This window comes from Saccostrea cucullata, unplaced genomic scaffold (genome assembly GCF_032062105.1).
Source record: "Saccostrea cucullata isolate Sc308-1 unplaced genomic scaffold, CSIRO_AGI_Scuc_v1 ctg3174, whole genome shotgun sequence".
In the NCBI taxonomy this organism is placed as follows: domain Eukaryota; kingdom Metazoa; phylum Mollusca; class Bivalvia; order Ostreida; family Ostreidae; genus Saccostrea; species Saccostrea cuccullata.
In genome coordinates this window covers 43,792-58,654 of record NW_026933893.1, presented here as the reverse complement: position 1 = coordinate 58,654, position 14,863 = coordinate 43,792, and the positions used below count along the sequence as shown (strand labels likewise).

The window sequence follows — 14,863 nt, the reverse complement described above, 5'->3', positions numbered from 1 at the left end:
GGTGTGACCTGTCAGCAGGAGAAGCTCACTTCTCCGTGGCACCTTATCCCATTTCTGACTGCTTGGAGGTCCGTGTTTGCTCTGCTCCTATTTTGTACTGTTTTGTGAACATTTGACCTTTAATACTGTTTTTATCCATGTTTTTTTTTTTTTTTTGAATATGTAAAAAAAAATTGGAATCTTGCTTAGTTGCAGACCAACATCCTTACACATGCACATTGATTATATACATACATGTATAACTGTTTAGAAAATAAGAACAAAGATTTTTTTTTTCATAATTTTATAAATACTTTATAATAATTCATTGTTGTACATGGCAAACTATTCAAACTTTGGTAACTTCTCTGAACTACCTAGATATGACGTCATAATAGAATATGACGTCAAGTCACTGCATTTTTCAGATGACATGACGGAGAAAGTGTCTTCATTTTTACATGGCATGTAGATTTATTAATTGCATTGGTGGAATTCATAGGCTCCTATACATATTTTTTATTTATTAGAAGAAAGAATTTTACATGTATCAATCTTTACATTTAGATAATCAGAATGATTTTGTTTGAAAATTATTTTTCTTTTTTTCTTTAGGAAAGCCACTGCATATGCCCAGGTTCTCATACCAACAAGGTATTATTGCGTATTGCTTATATCACAATACTAATGCATTTTTTTATTGTTTTTAAAGGTACTTGGACACAGATATGAAGTTAATTCTTTTTGTATAATATCAGAATTATATATATTAAAAGCATTTCACACAAAAATTAATTAAAAATATTATTTCATTTAAAAGTTATTAAAACTGTAAATTTTTTGGCGGGTTTGATTGACACATCCTTGCACTTTCACCAATTTTAACTTTATTCTTAATCCTTTGGAAAAGTGGCAATCTTGTTATGTATTAATGAGAAATATTTCAAATTAAATCCAGAAAAATAATTTTATTCAAAGTAGAAATGTTAGAAAGCAAATTCCTTTACAAGTATCGTCATTGTGTACAAAGTTTGGCAAATCGATCAAACTCGTGTTACGAGGGTTGATCCAAAAGTAATGTCACAACTTCGATAAAAATGCTACTAGTCTACGTAAATTAACGAAATTACACATCATCAAAGCTATATATATTTCAAATCAGTCCTGAAAAATTCAAATTAAAATGATGTATACTTTTCAAAATATCGAATTATATACAAAGTGCAATAATGGTAGTCGCCGCACCAAAATAACGTCATAATTATGATGGATACGCGTCGTCATACACTTAAACGCTTCCCCATCGTTTCATTAAAAATATTGGAGATTAAAGAACACATTCACATATATTTCTCTTTTTAAAAGAATTATTGGCACCGGCACTGTAAACTCAGTCTTTACATTATTTAGTTATCTGTCAAAATTCTTTCAACAGTACCATAAGAAAAACTTAAAGTTTCTCATATCACTCTAACCGTCTAATCGTCTCTCTTTTTGGACGTCAGACACCATTTCAAGAACGTTTCCGCCCGACCTCCCTTTTTCGGTCATTCTTCCCTCTGCTGAACATTCAGTGACCCATGTCCCGCTAAAAATCGCTGAAACCATCTATAAACAAGTCTCATATTCACATTCTATCCTCTGTGTGTCTGATTATCATCGTAACTGTTTCTATTTCCCAATTTTGAAGTAAAAACGCATTAGAGATCGTTTCAGCGGTTTTTCTCCATTTTGGCATTTCTAGTGTTCAATCCAGCAGATTAAAACAACTATGTTTATGATCAAAAAAGCAATGACGTCATTTTATTTTCAACTTAAGACTAGAAAATGTCGTAAAATTTTGTTTTTTAAAATATTGGAAGATTAGAATTTTTTTAGATGCTTTTTAATGTGTTTGTCTTTTTTCATTCTAACAATTCACAATTAACGGATCGCCAAACTCCGCCCATCGCGCTATGGGAGATAACTCCTACGGTGCTCCGACATCATCAACATAGGGAGTAACTCAGTATAAGTCGACGCCGGTTGATTTGTCCGAAGTTCCTGATGATTTGCTGCAAAATATTTGCCATACGAACCCACTTTGAGACAAAACAAAGGGCAAATGCTTTTACAAAAGCTTTCATACATTTCATTCACTTGAAATATTCAAAAATGATTCCGTATTATCCCTTTCTCGGAAATTTTATCGAAGCATGATAAAGTTCGAAATCCCTCATACTGTAATCATCTATGTCGACGAAGAGAGAAGGACATTGTGACTGCAAATCTGGGTAAATGATAAATTACAAAACGACTTTTAATTCAAGTTGTAATGTTATAATTTAATTAAATCAGGAATAAAATATAAAAAAAACCATTCCGACATTGTCAACTAAGATCTGCTTTTAGTTCCTATCTATAAGGAGGCGATCATTTGATTCTGAATGTGATGTCTGGCTAATAAAGGAGTTGAGTCAGTTTGGAAATAAATGAAATATGTCCCCCCCCCCATAATCTTGGGTTGTCGACGGTGTTTCCTTTTTTTTTTTTTTTTTTTTTTTTTTTGCTTGTTAGACTTTTTCAGTGAAGCGGAGAATAAATGAATAAATAATAAGCCATTGGAAATAAATAACTCGTCATGACAATAAATAATCTGACTCTGACTCGGAAAAAAATTGCAAGCCCCTCTCCCCTTCCCGAATCAAATGGTCGTTCCATAAATCTCTCGGGCTCCGATAATATCGACTCTGGAAAAATCTTTCTTATTTACTTTTAAGTTCTGGTGGAAAATGTGCACACTTTTTAGCAATAATAGATAATAGTGCATGAAGATTTTGAATAATTTTGGTCAGATATACACCGGTATTATATAAATCTAATATACAAAGTTCGTGTTTTTCTGGGACAACCCTCAAATAACAAAGTCGGACTAATTCGTTAAAGATATTGATTATAATTCCGGTAATGACAATGTATGTCTTTATATAAAAAAAATAAAGTTATTAAATAAATTCAATATTTTGCCAATACATGATGGTATTCTTAATAATTAAATAATGCTGGTATTAAGGGGGGGGGGGGTAATTTAAATTTAATTTTTAGCGATAAAATAGAATCATTTTTAATGGGTAGATTAAATCGAATTTAATTTTTTTAAGTGAAAAATAAAAATTCATAAACTTAATCCTGCATATGCAATAATAACTGGTAATAAAGACTGGTAACTTTCAGACACAAGTCAACAATATAAACACGATAAATGTGAAATTAGAAACTCAAAAATCGTAATGTTCGTTTTTAAAATGTGTATGTATTTTGACCATTATTTTGAGGGTACAATATGCACGAACGTACATGTAAAAGTGTTAGAGACTAATTAAGCATAATTATCTACCATGTCTACCGGTATCATATATAGATATTTACAGGTATTCTATTATTCACAAGTTATTTCTAAATTTTTAACTAGAAGACAGTCTGTCAAATGAATCTCGATACCGTGTATACCATTTATTAGTTTATACTGTGCATGAATTTATAAATACCAATTTTTTGCGCATCAAACTAAGAAAGTATACATTTATATAAACATGACAAACAAGTAAACGAGTTTTATTTCATTTTCTGACCAAAATATTTAGAAGTCCCAAAACGTGTAAACCCAAGTCCCGAAATCATGCGAAATGTGTTGACAGGTCTCGAAACGTCGGCGTCCCAAAGCATGGCAGATCCGAAACATCCATAATTCTCTTTCGGGATACCTTTCATCGGTATTACACGTTCCCCAACTGAATACTTTTAACCATAATAGACTTATTTGCTCAATTTGTTTATTGTCGACCATTCAACCCACTGAGAGTGTTTGTCGGAGCATATGGCGGAGCAAGTTTTTACTGAAAGGGCAGAATAAACGAAATTATTTTATTGGTTGAAAATTTGTTATGATTGACAGCTGGCGATACGTTAATTTAAAACGTGACGTTTAGTTGTGACGCGGCGACACCCCTTATGTTTAATAATTTAAACGTCTATAAAATTAATTCAAGTAAACATTGTTAAATGAAATTTCCAATTTTGATTAGAATTATTTTCATGCATCTTTTGGTATATTATTTTGGATAATATGACGCCAAATATTAAAGATATTGACACAGTGACATTACTTTTGGATCAACCCTCGTATGTACACGGATTTTTGAAAACATGTTATTGTTTGGTGTTTACAATTCACCGGGTGCGTTCATTCGCCAATGTCTGTTCATCACAACTACACGGACTGACATTATATTGTGTGTTGTTTGCTCTCGAACATGTCTACTCTGAATTTTCTGGATTATAGTATGAATTTTTTTTATTAATACACATCAAGATTGCCCATTTTCCTAAGGAATAAAAACTCAAAGAGCCATAGCGCATTTGATAGTCATTCTGTAGATTTTCAAATTTTAAGCTTAAGATTCATTTAAACTTCAGATTTTTTTTCAAAAAACCGAATCGTCCTCCAGATAGAACGAAGTACAAGAAATAGTTTTCGTGTAAAAATTGTCTCTTGCACTGATAAATAAGCAGTATTTATTTCAAATTTATTTAATTTTAATTTGTGCAGATAAAACGCAATTTTCATTTATGGAGAAAAAAAAGAATTAAAATATTTGCTTCATTTACTTCAGTTAACATGTTTTTCTAATGTTAAATAAACAAATTGCATTTAAATTAATCACTTTTCATATTTAAATTCAGATGAACAATAATAATCAGCCCCAACAAACCCAATATAATCCCTCTTAAAACGGTTTAATAATTTAAAAAATCTTAATTAAAATATTTCAGTTGTTGAAGTAATAACAAAAAACATTGGAATTTTGATTTACTGTAGTAACTGTGGAACTGAAAAACTAAGGTATAAACTGTGGAACTTTGACTTACTATGATGAAAACTTTGGAACGTTGATTTACTATGGTAAAACTTTGGAACTTTGATTTACTATGTTGAAAACTTTGGAACTTTGATTTACTATAGTGAAATCTTTGGAGGTGAAAACTTTGGAACTTTGATTCACCATGGTGAAAACTTTGGAACTTTGATTTACTATAGTAAAATCTTTGGAACTTTGATTTACTTTGGTGAAAACTTTGGAACTTTGATTTACTATAGTAAAATCTTTGGAACTTTGATTTACTATATTAATCCATAGTTTACTAAAGTTAACTATAGTTTGCTATAGCAATTTTTTGTTAGGGTATATACAAAGGTAGAAAAAATAAGTAATAAACCTACAACATTTTTCAAAAGGTCCATTTAAATCATTTCCAAAACATACTCTTATCGTTCGTCTATTTTTTTTTTTTTTGACACATTAAGGTCATTATTCATTTTTTTTTTAATTTGGGGATTTTTCCTGACTTTAATCATTAACGATAGCATTGAATATTCTTGTGATGGTAATAATATAGTGTAAATTAAGATAGTATGTATCATTTTAATTTTTTTTCTTACTGAAAAAATGGAGGTTTAACTTAAATTATGATACAAAGTTACCCCTCCAGTTCTTTACAGTTTTATTTTGCTATAGCACATAAAATAAAAATTAACATCTCTTACTAATTTCCTGTTACTTCATTCATATCAGGAAGCAAAGGGCGACTTGTTTTATGATTCTTTGATAGAATGTATTCCTGGAGACCAGAGTCTACTAGGACATCTATCATTCGATAATTATTTTGAAGTTGGATTTCCACCTAGAATGCCATGGGCAAAAAACAAAGACATAGAGAAAATAAGAAAAGCTATTGTCGATACCGTGGAAGAATTATCACACTGGGGTGAAAGAATACCAAAAGTATGGAATGACTGTGAAAAGTTTTTAAAAGAAAATCAAAAGAAACAAATCATTTCAAGAAATGACGTGACGATGTTTTTCAGAAATAATTATCCTGAGACTGAAAAGGATATAAATGTAGATGATATTCTTAAATTCTACCACGAAGTAGGATTAATCTTGCATTTCCCAAATGAGAGCTTAAAAGATGTTATAATCGTTGATGTTCAGTGGTTTGTCCATGCTTTTAAGCATATCATAACCGACCCGAAGCATTTTGATAAACATTGCGGAAATAAGAACGAGTTCAAATCATTTAACGACTTTGGAATTTTGTCTGACACACTGTTGCAGAAAATATGGACATATAATAATAAAACAACAAAGTCGTGTATTCAACACAAGAGCAAAATAATACCCTATATGAACAAATTAGGTCTTATTGCACAGATCGATTATGAAAGTGCAAATCAAACTGACGCAGAGAAATCGGAAATAGTGGATGAAGTGAAGTACTACATTCCGAGTATGAATAAAATGAACTTTGATCTATCCTCTATTAGTAAAATAATGTCCGGTCAAAGGACGTCTATTCTACATTTTAAATTCACAGACTTTATTCCGCACTTCTTTTTTTACCGCCTGATTGTGGCTTGTATCGGTAAATGGAAATTATTAGATAAAGGAAAAAGGCTTTTTAAAGATATTGCATTTTATATAACAGATGGACAAGGGTATCATAACATAGCAATTGCAATAAACGAATCTTGTATCCAAGTGCAAATGTTTAGAAGAGATAATAGAGAACTAGAAATAGAACACACCTTAAGCTGCAGAGAAATGATTGAAGAAATGATTGGGAGAATCACATCAACATTTCATAAATCGGTGAAATATGTAACTGGATTCTCATGTAAAGATATCAATTTAACTGAAGAAAGTGAGGAAAACTTCTTAGAAGAAAGAGACATAATTAACTTGGTTCATGAATTTGCATGTCCAAATCATGTCGATAAAAATCATCAAGTCGATGGAGCAAAGCTTCTATAATACTGGGTAATAAAAATGTTTAACCTGTAGGTTGAGTTTGCTTAGGCAGAGAAAATATAGAAAGTTTAAAAAGACACTATCAAATTATGATAGGTATGATATGATCCTAACATTTACTTAATCTGAACTCCAAAAAACTTTTAAAAAAACATTTGTATTAAGTTATGTTTACTTATATTTACATTTCTATATTTGTTGGGTAGTATATATTCATTTAGATCTAAGATATGCTTTTTATTTGATTTGTTGCTCACTAAAATTATTTAATTTATTGCAGGTAAAAGACGACGAAGAAAATAAAACTCAGAAGTATTCTTAAATGTACAGTATACCAGAAACAATACAGCTTATTTACCATAAGTAAAATAAATAAGATGTTCACATGCATAAAAGAATGAAGATAATGGTGCTGTTCGAGTGGGTTATCTGAATAAATTTTGCATTTGTTCAATGCATAATGTTTACGTTGGCATAATTTTTTTATTTATGCATTTACACTGTAACTATGTTCCATCCTTTAATAGATAAATGCATATAGATTCTATTTATGGATTAATTGAAAATTTTATTTTATCCGCAATAAGAAGACTGTATTTGTTCAGATTCTTAACAATGTCATATAAAATCTTAAAAGAACCCCTTTAAGCGCATCTAATAAAATGCTAACAAGTATTTAATGTCGTTAAATGTGGATATGTTATTCATTTGAAAGCTGCACATGTGAACAAAAATATGTTTTATTTGATTGCATACAGAATTTTTTATTGTGGATGGGAAAGTTTGAATTCACAGGAAGCTATAGAAAAAAAAACTTTTCTCAAATAGTCTTTTAAAGTAAAATTATTTTTATAAAGACACAAGCACACAGGAGTAATGCAAATATTTTTTTATCTGTTTTATTTTTCCAATTTCCTTAAAATCAAATCCAAAATTTGATTTATTTGAAATCAATTATTGCATTAATATCTTGAAATAAAAATATACTTAATAAGTGTCTTTATTTTATTTCGAATAATAGTAAAAGGTATGAGTACAGCATAAATATATTTCACAAATCAAAGCAGCAAAAATAACCAGCTCATGATAGATACACTGTACGTCTTTTTACTGTATGTATTGAAAATGTAGATCCAAGTGTGTGTTTAGCGGAAAAGCTATTAAAGATGCCATTTAATGATATGTAGAACGGAGCTGTTATAAATACATATGTAAAAGTGATCATACTGAAAATAGCAAATGCGTCATTGTGAAGAGGTTGTTTTTATTTTCTGTATATATTACTTTAATTTTGTTCTGATGGGTTTCCATACATTTGAGTCTGTTTTGCCACGAGTATATAAAAGGAACCGGTTTTGTCGGGGTGGTCAGATCTAGTTTGGTGTCCGGTAGCGTGACCAACCGGAGGTGTGCCACGTTTGCTGTTTCCCCTGCATGATTTATACAAGTGGCGAATATTTTCGGTGAGATATAGCACCGAATGTTAACGGGTAGCCATATAACTTGCAAGGAGGATTATTGCAGCGTATTTGTGCAGTTCTAGCCGGTAAGAGTGTTCAAATAATGTATAGTGGGTTTGAAGTTATAAATTTCCGGTTTCATTTTTTTAGGTTAGGTTTTTGTAAATATAAATTAATTTCAGTGTGTTAGGGGCTTGGAGACGAGTTTTGATGTATGGGCGTACTGAGGGTCGTTTGACGAGGTCTGAGGGTTATTGACGAGTGTGTATGGAGGGCCACGTGCGACTTATCCAAGGTCGACACTGTTAAGGGCGTGGTAGGATAACTGGAGCGGGGGGCTAAGACCCGGGGCTCTGCGAGTTAGGAACTACCATTTTGTGGACTACGGAACTTGGTGTGACGTTGACGTTAACTGTATGGCGAAAGCGCCGTGGTGCATTTTCTAGGACACGTGTCGCTGACCTGTTTTGTGAACCAGAACTTTGAGTAACTTTCAGTAGTAAATAACAGAACACGTTTACATTGGAAAAGATATTTTTATTTGAAGTTAATTGAGCTTTTTCAAAATACTAATTGAAAAAACTGAATTAAGTTGGTGAATTTTACCTTTTTGATTTAAAATCTGATAATTATTGACTCAGCATTGTAGCATGTAATATTCAACTTTATAATGTAAAGTATCAGAAGTGGTTTAAGCTGAGTTAACTGTTCGTTCAGATCTATTTTCATTTCCGGTGTGTGAGCTGGTATGTGAGCGTAAGTGAAAGTAATTGAATATAATTTGTTTTTTTTTTATTTTGTGTTAATAAACTTATTTGTTATTTCCGATTGATATTGTTTTTCCTTCTCAACTCTACAAAATCCAAAAAAGAACTCATGACAATCATTCTTATCAAATTCTCAAAAAGCTTTAAAAGATCTTATCATTATAACATTTAAATTTATAAATGTACAGTTATACATAAAACATCTTCCTTCGGGGGGCGGGGGCGGGGGAGGGGAGTCAACAAATCATTCACTAATTAACCACCAGATTTAAATTGAAACGTTTTTTTAAGCTTTCAACTATCATTCGACAAAGAAAAAAAGAGTACATTTTAGGTGTAAAATTTAATCATTTTTGTACATCTTTATATGGAGCTTTTGTGCTAAATGAGATCGTTGGTCTAAAAAATAGCTGCATCCCCCAGCCCCTTTTCATATACATTTTCTTATAAGGAAGGATTCTATCCAGGATAAAAGATTTTTTTTTCAGTCATATCTGTAAAGTGATATGTTAAGCTTTTTTTTCTTTTGAGCATTCAAATTATTTTGAAATATTTCTTTTGCTCTATAAATACAAACATATTAATATAAATGCTTATTTCAATTTGATATAAATGTATCGCACATACGAAAATGTACATTTTTCCCAGCGATTAGAACTATGGCTAAGTGACATGTATTTCTACAGCTGTACAGCCAAATGTTTAACTTGGAATACATCTAAAAATTATTTGTGTCTTCACTGCCATTTTCTATGGTCCGTCGATTCGATATGCTTTCAGTAAGATTTGCATTTTTTAAACAATGTAATTTTCAGTCTTTTATATAAAAAAAAAACATAATAACGAATGGGCGTAACATGTATTTATAAGTGATATATACATTAAATAATAGAAATGATGAACATCTAAAGACCGAAAGATAAATGACAACAAAAGCTACATATACATTTTAAATATCATTTTAATCAGCATATATTCAAAATTATTTTTTTCTTGAGTCAGAAGTCTCCAATATTCTCCACTTCAGTTACTATGGCAGTAAATCCTAAAATGTTATTCTCCACGTGGTTTCCCAACATTGTCCTAAATAACCTAAGAGACTAATGCAGAATGTTCTTGTTTCGTATTTGGCTTTTTATAACCCCCAAAGTGCATATGTTTTTTTTTTTATGTTTAAAATTGCTTTTAAAAAAATGTGTTGTTTCAGAACTAACGGTATGTGTTAATTAGTGTCCATTTCTTTCGACCTTTCCTTTCAGTCAATCTTGCAAACTTTAACATACTCTGAACGTCAGTTGGCTTTAGATGCTGAAATCTTGTATTCAGACACACTTAACACAAATATAAGATATAAGTTACGCTTACCAACATTATTACAATCCATTTTTTCCTAAACTCGGATCTTACTTTCATGAGGTTTTCTCAATGATTGACTTCGCTTTGATATTGTTCTCATCTCCTCTTGATTTTTGTTGAGGGGAGGATTTCAATATCTTTCATTTTTACATAATAATTTAGTTAAAACTCTCTTATTATTCTTATTAATATATGAAAACTAGACAGCAATTTGTGGTCTGGATATTTTCATCATCACACCCTGAACAATAATTAGGATATTGTTCTCAAAGAAATGTTTACAAGAAAGCTTTGCTTCAAGATGTACCCCATTTTGAGATCAGCTAAAATTATGACATCATTGATTAAATCGTCAGTTATTTAATGGTTTATTATAATTTTCCCGATACTTTGCAATATCATAATTTTAGACCAATATGCTTACCTATTGTGTTTTGGTATTTTTGGGATCATGCTCGATATTCAGATTACGCCCGTTAACATGTGTACATGTAACATATATTGTGGAACACCCTGTACGTAGTAACCATATATAACCTGTCAGTTACCAATAATGGAGAAATAAATGTGCCTACCACCGTATCAGCAAACAATGTTTTAGTTACTTGAAGAGTTTGTTTATTGTTTCTTGGTTTTGATTTAATGTATTCATTTTAATATTGTTTAGAAAATCATACGTTTACTAATTTTTTGTTTCTCTTAAAAATATTCGGGTGTTTAAGAAAACATGAAGCGAATTAATAGGCTTTTAACACGATCCTGTTTTTAAGTGTCATTAAATTGCAATTAATTGATCACAGCTTCTTTTCCCTGTTCCTTAACTTGCCTACCCTTGTGTCTCTTGTTTGAAAGGTAAATGTTCACGTGTTTCTAATTAAGAAAAATAAATTCAAAACCCGTACTTATAGTGTGTAGTCTGCAACCAGTGGAAACGTCACAGGTACTGTTGTCACAGTCACATTTTCTTTGACATTCGTCTCCATAAAAAGGATAAGGACATGGTTGACTACAGTTGACGCCAGTAAATCCCGGTAAACATTCTGTAAATAATTATGAATTTACTGAATCAAAGCAGAGACGCCTGAAATGTGGATCGATAGGCGCCCTCTCTTAATTAAACAATATCTGCAAAAATTGAATCATATGTATCTGTTGTTCTTTGCAAACAGATTATACTTTTTTCGTATGTTCAGAGAATGACCTAATACGATAAAATTAAAGTACACAAGGACAGAAACACAATTTTGTAACTAAACGGAGGAAGGCGAGGGTACTGCATTGAAACTACCCAGCAGGCACGCAACGTTGTTTCAACGTTGAAAGGAGGTGGAATATAGGTTGCAACGTTGATCAACTATATTTCAACGTTGTTTCAACGTTGAGGTTTCAACGTTGAATCCTCAACCTTTTTTCAACGTTGAAACAACGTTGAAGCTACAACATATTTTCAACGTTGAACGTTCGTCGATATTTCAACGTTGAAACAACGTTGAGGCTGCAACATATTTTCAACGTTGAATGTTCGTCGATATTTCAACGTTGAAACAACGTTGAAGCTGCAACATATTTTCAACGTTGAATTCTCGTCGATATTCAACGTTGAAACAACGTTGAAGATTCAACATGTTTTCAACGTTGAGTATTTTTGATTATGTAAAGATAAAACAAGGTTTTAAAATGCTGTTTTTTTTTTTATTTCAACGTTGAAACAACGTGGAAGATGCAACATATTTTCAACTTTAGGAAAGTTATAGGAAAATTTAACGTTGAAACAACGGGTAACGAGTATTGAGCACTTTAGTTTTTAAGTTCAAAATATAAAGGTGTCTTTAACTTGTAATCCGTGCGATTTTTCGCAATATACACACAGCTGTTTGCATTGTTAGAAAGTATTATATACATGTATATAATAATTATACTTAAATAAATGAAACGCATGCATTATAAATTGATTCACTCAAAAGAGTTGTGCCAATAGCTAGTACCATTATACAATTTTAAATATGAGTTTATATGAAGCATGGCATCTACATTTAAAACTTCATTATAATTATGTTTCAAAAAATGTTATTTTTTTTTAATAAATTGTGAATGCTATTTTTTTGACATATTTATAAAATATGTTAAATATAAGCTTTTAATAAATAATAACATCTTTATCCAACATCTCACTGTAATTCCATGTTACTATAGAATTAATAAAAATAATTATTCCGAATTAATGTTCTTAAATTAGACTCATATGGATCCGTGCCGTATACTCTTGTTCAGATTATACGTATACAGAGCGAATCTAAGAAGTCTTATTTTATTAGATTGTGCTTTTGTTGTGTGTATTAATTCTATAATCTTTCTTTTCACAAAATATAAATAAAAAAATTCAAATAAACTCGTAAGAATTTTCTCACTGACAATTAACCCCGGTCAAGTTGCATTTCTTAAGATCCACTCCCCCAAAACCTTCGAGATATCAGATAACAGGATAAGGAGTGCCTCTCGATTAGTTGGTCAGTTTCAGTGTCAGGATAACCTTGTTATGCAATTTTCTTGCTGGGCAGAGTATAGCTGTTTGCAGCTTATCTAGGTCAAAATTTGAATTTAACTGATGGACAAGAAGTGCGCGTCTCCTTGCTGTTCATATTTAATGTGTTTTCAAGCTATATACACAAGGATTAAGGCTGGAATATCAATTTCTGCTCAGTAAGTATTATTTCCTTTTCATGAATTTAAGAAATTAATTTTTTTTAGTATCTGTTCATCATTTAATTCTTGTTTTATAACATGTATAAGTATATTTGAAATCTGCGAGAAATGCACATCCTTGGTTCTTGTATTATGTGTTTTGTTGATATTCATTTGGTTATTAAATATAAGCTAGTATACTAATATATTATACAATTTAACTAATTGTAGTTCGTCGTAAGGTTAAATCAACCAGTGGTGCAGGGAATTGATTGTATAGTCAGCCTTGATTGCATCAGATTCTTCGCCCGTGAAAATTATACAAAGGAATGCAACATTTTGTATGCATATGTATGTCTATAACATTTTTCTTTAGTAATAATTATTATTTATAAGCATACTCATACGAATTTTAACATGAAGTCAACTATAATTCTTTTAATCATGTTAATTAAATCCAAGTACCGGAGTATATTCCTTTGTCTGCTTTTTTAAATCATTCATGTATATTTATTTTTATCGTTTGAAATAATGTTTTACGTACATTTTATCGAACAAATGACTTAACATCTTTATTTCTTTTATCAATAGGCTTTTGCTTGAGAGGGTGGATTCTCCTGTTCATTTCTTTCATTCGTGGGACTTAACTATATGCGTGATTAAAATCAATGGATCCGCCACTTTGTGGAACTTAGTAGTGTAAGGCAGACGCGTACTTTGAAGGACCTGGATGTGATTACTGTGATCCACTTTTCGCTTGGAATATAAATTTTGTCAAGCAGTGAATTTTGAGATTCAGTGATTGAATCCGAATTTGTGTTTGTCTTTAAAATACATGTAAAATAAATTCTCTCACAATCATAATACTGGATTACAACTTATCTAAATGTTACGCAACTTGAATAATTTTTTTATTAGAATTTGAAATATATTAGTTTATGAAGCAAAATGTAATATGAATTCAACATGATTTCAACCAAATATCAACGTTTGTACAACCGAAAAATTTCAACCAAATCTCAGCCTAATTTCAACCAATGTTCACTTTTGTTCAATGTTGATATTTGACGTTGAAACAACGTTGAAGCTTCAACGTTGCCTCAACTTTCATTTGCAACCAAAAATCAACCATAAATCAACCAAAAATTCAACCAATTTTCAACGTTTATTCAACGTTGAAAATTGACGTTGAAACAACGTTATGTCTCAACGTTGACTCAACTTTCATATGCAACCAAAATTCAACGTTGATTCAACGTTGAAGTGCAACGTTGATTCAACGTTGAATCAACGTTGAAATGCCTGCTGGGTACTTATTAAATATTTGACAGTGTTACATTTCATAATGTTGAAACACGTACATGTAATTTGAAAGATGTTTCTCCACTGGTCTTTAAACAAAACCCCATTATTTAAGTTTCATATGCCGTAATCGGACGATTTATTACTGTAAAACATTTTTTCGCAAGAACTCTTTTTTTTGCGAAATTACGCGAGATAGTGTGCTCACGAAAATTTCATTCTCGGGTATATTAACATTTCTACTGTATTAATTATAAAGAGCAATAACAACATTTCGTGAAAAAATTTTCTCGCTCATAAAGAAGAGATGACTATCTCGCGAGAATAAGGTGTCGCCAAACTTCTGCGATCTCAGTAATCGGACACATACAATTTTCTACATTGACTCCTTTTAAGGAGGTATTCGTGTTATCTGATTGGTTAACCGTAAAACAATTCAACATTTTAACCATCGACATAAAGCTTAAAT

General features: G+C 31.0%; 1 protein-coding gene and 1 long non-coding RNA gene across 2 annotated transcripts; both read left to right on the top strand.

The window, feature by feature from the left end:
• The first annotated feature begins 546 nt into the window (after window positions 1-546).
• LOC134239553 (uncharacterized) lies at window positions 547-7,466 on the top strand. Its single transcript, XM_062721718.1, has 3 exons — window positions 547-633; window positions 5,592-6,836; window positions 7,108-7,466. Exon 2 carries the CDS (start codon window positions 5,706-5,708, stop codon window positions 6,828-6,830), a length of 1,125 nt encoding a protein of 374 aa, XP_062577702.1. The 5' UTR covers window positions 547-633; window positions 5,592-5,705; the 3' UTR covers window positions 6,831-6,836; window positions 7,108-7,466.
• Window positions 7,467-12,914: 5,448 nt separating this feature from the next.
• Window positions 12,915-13,980, top strand: LOC134239552 (uncharacterized). Its single transcript, XR_009986245.1, has 3 exons — window positions 12,915-13,110; window positions 13,324-13,433; window positions 13,684-13,980. It is a non-coding gene; the product is annotated as an uncharacterized LOC134239552 (long non-coding RNA).
• The last annotated feature ends 883 nt before the right edge of the window (window positions 13,981-14,863 follow it).

Bases quoted from the DNA above. Each gene is read 5' to 3' on its own strand.
- LOC134239553 (XM_062721718.1), top strand. From the start codon at position 5,706: ATGCCATGGGCAAAAAACAAAGACATAGAGAAAATAAGAAAAGCTATT.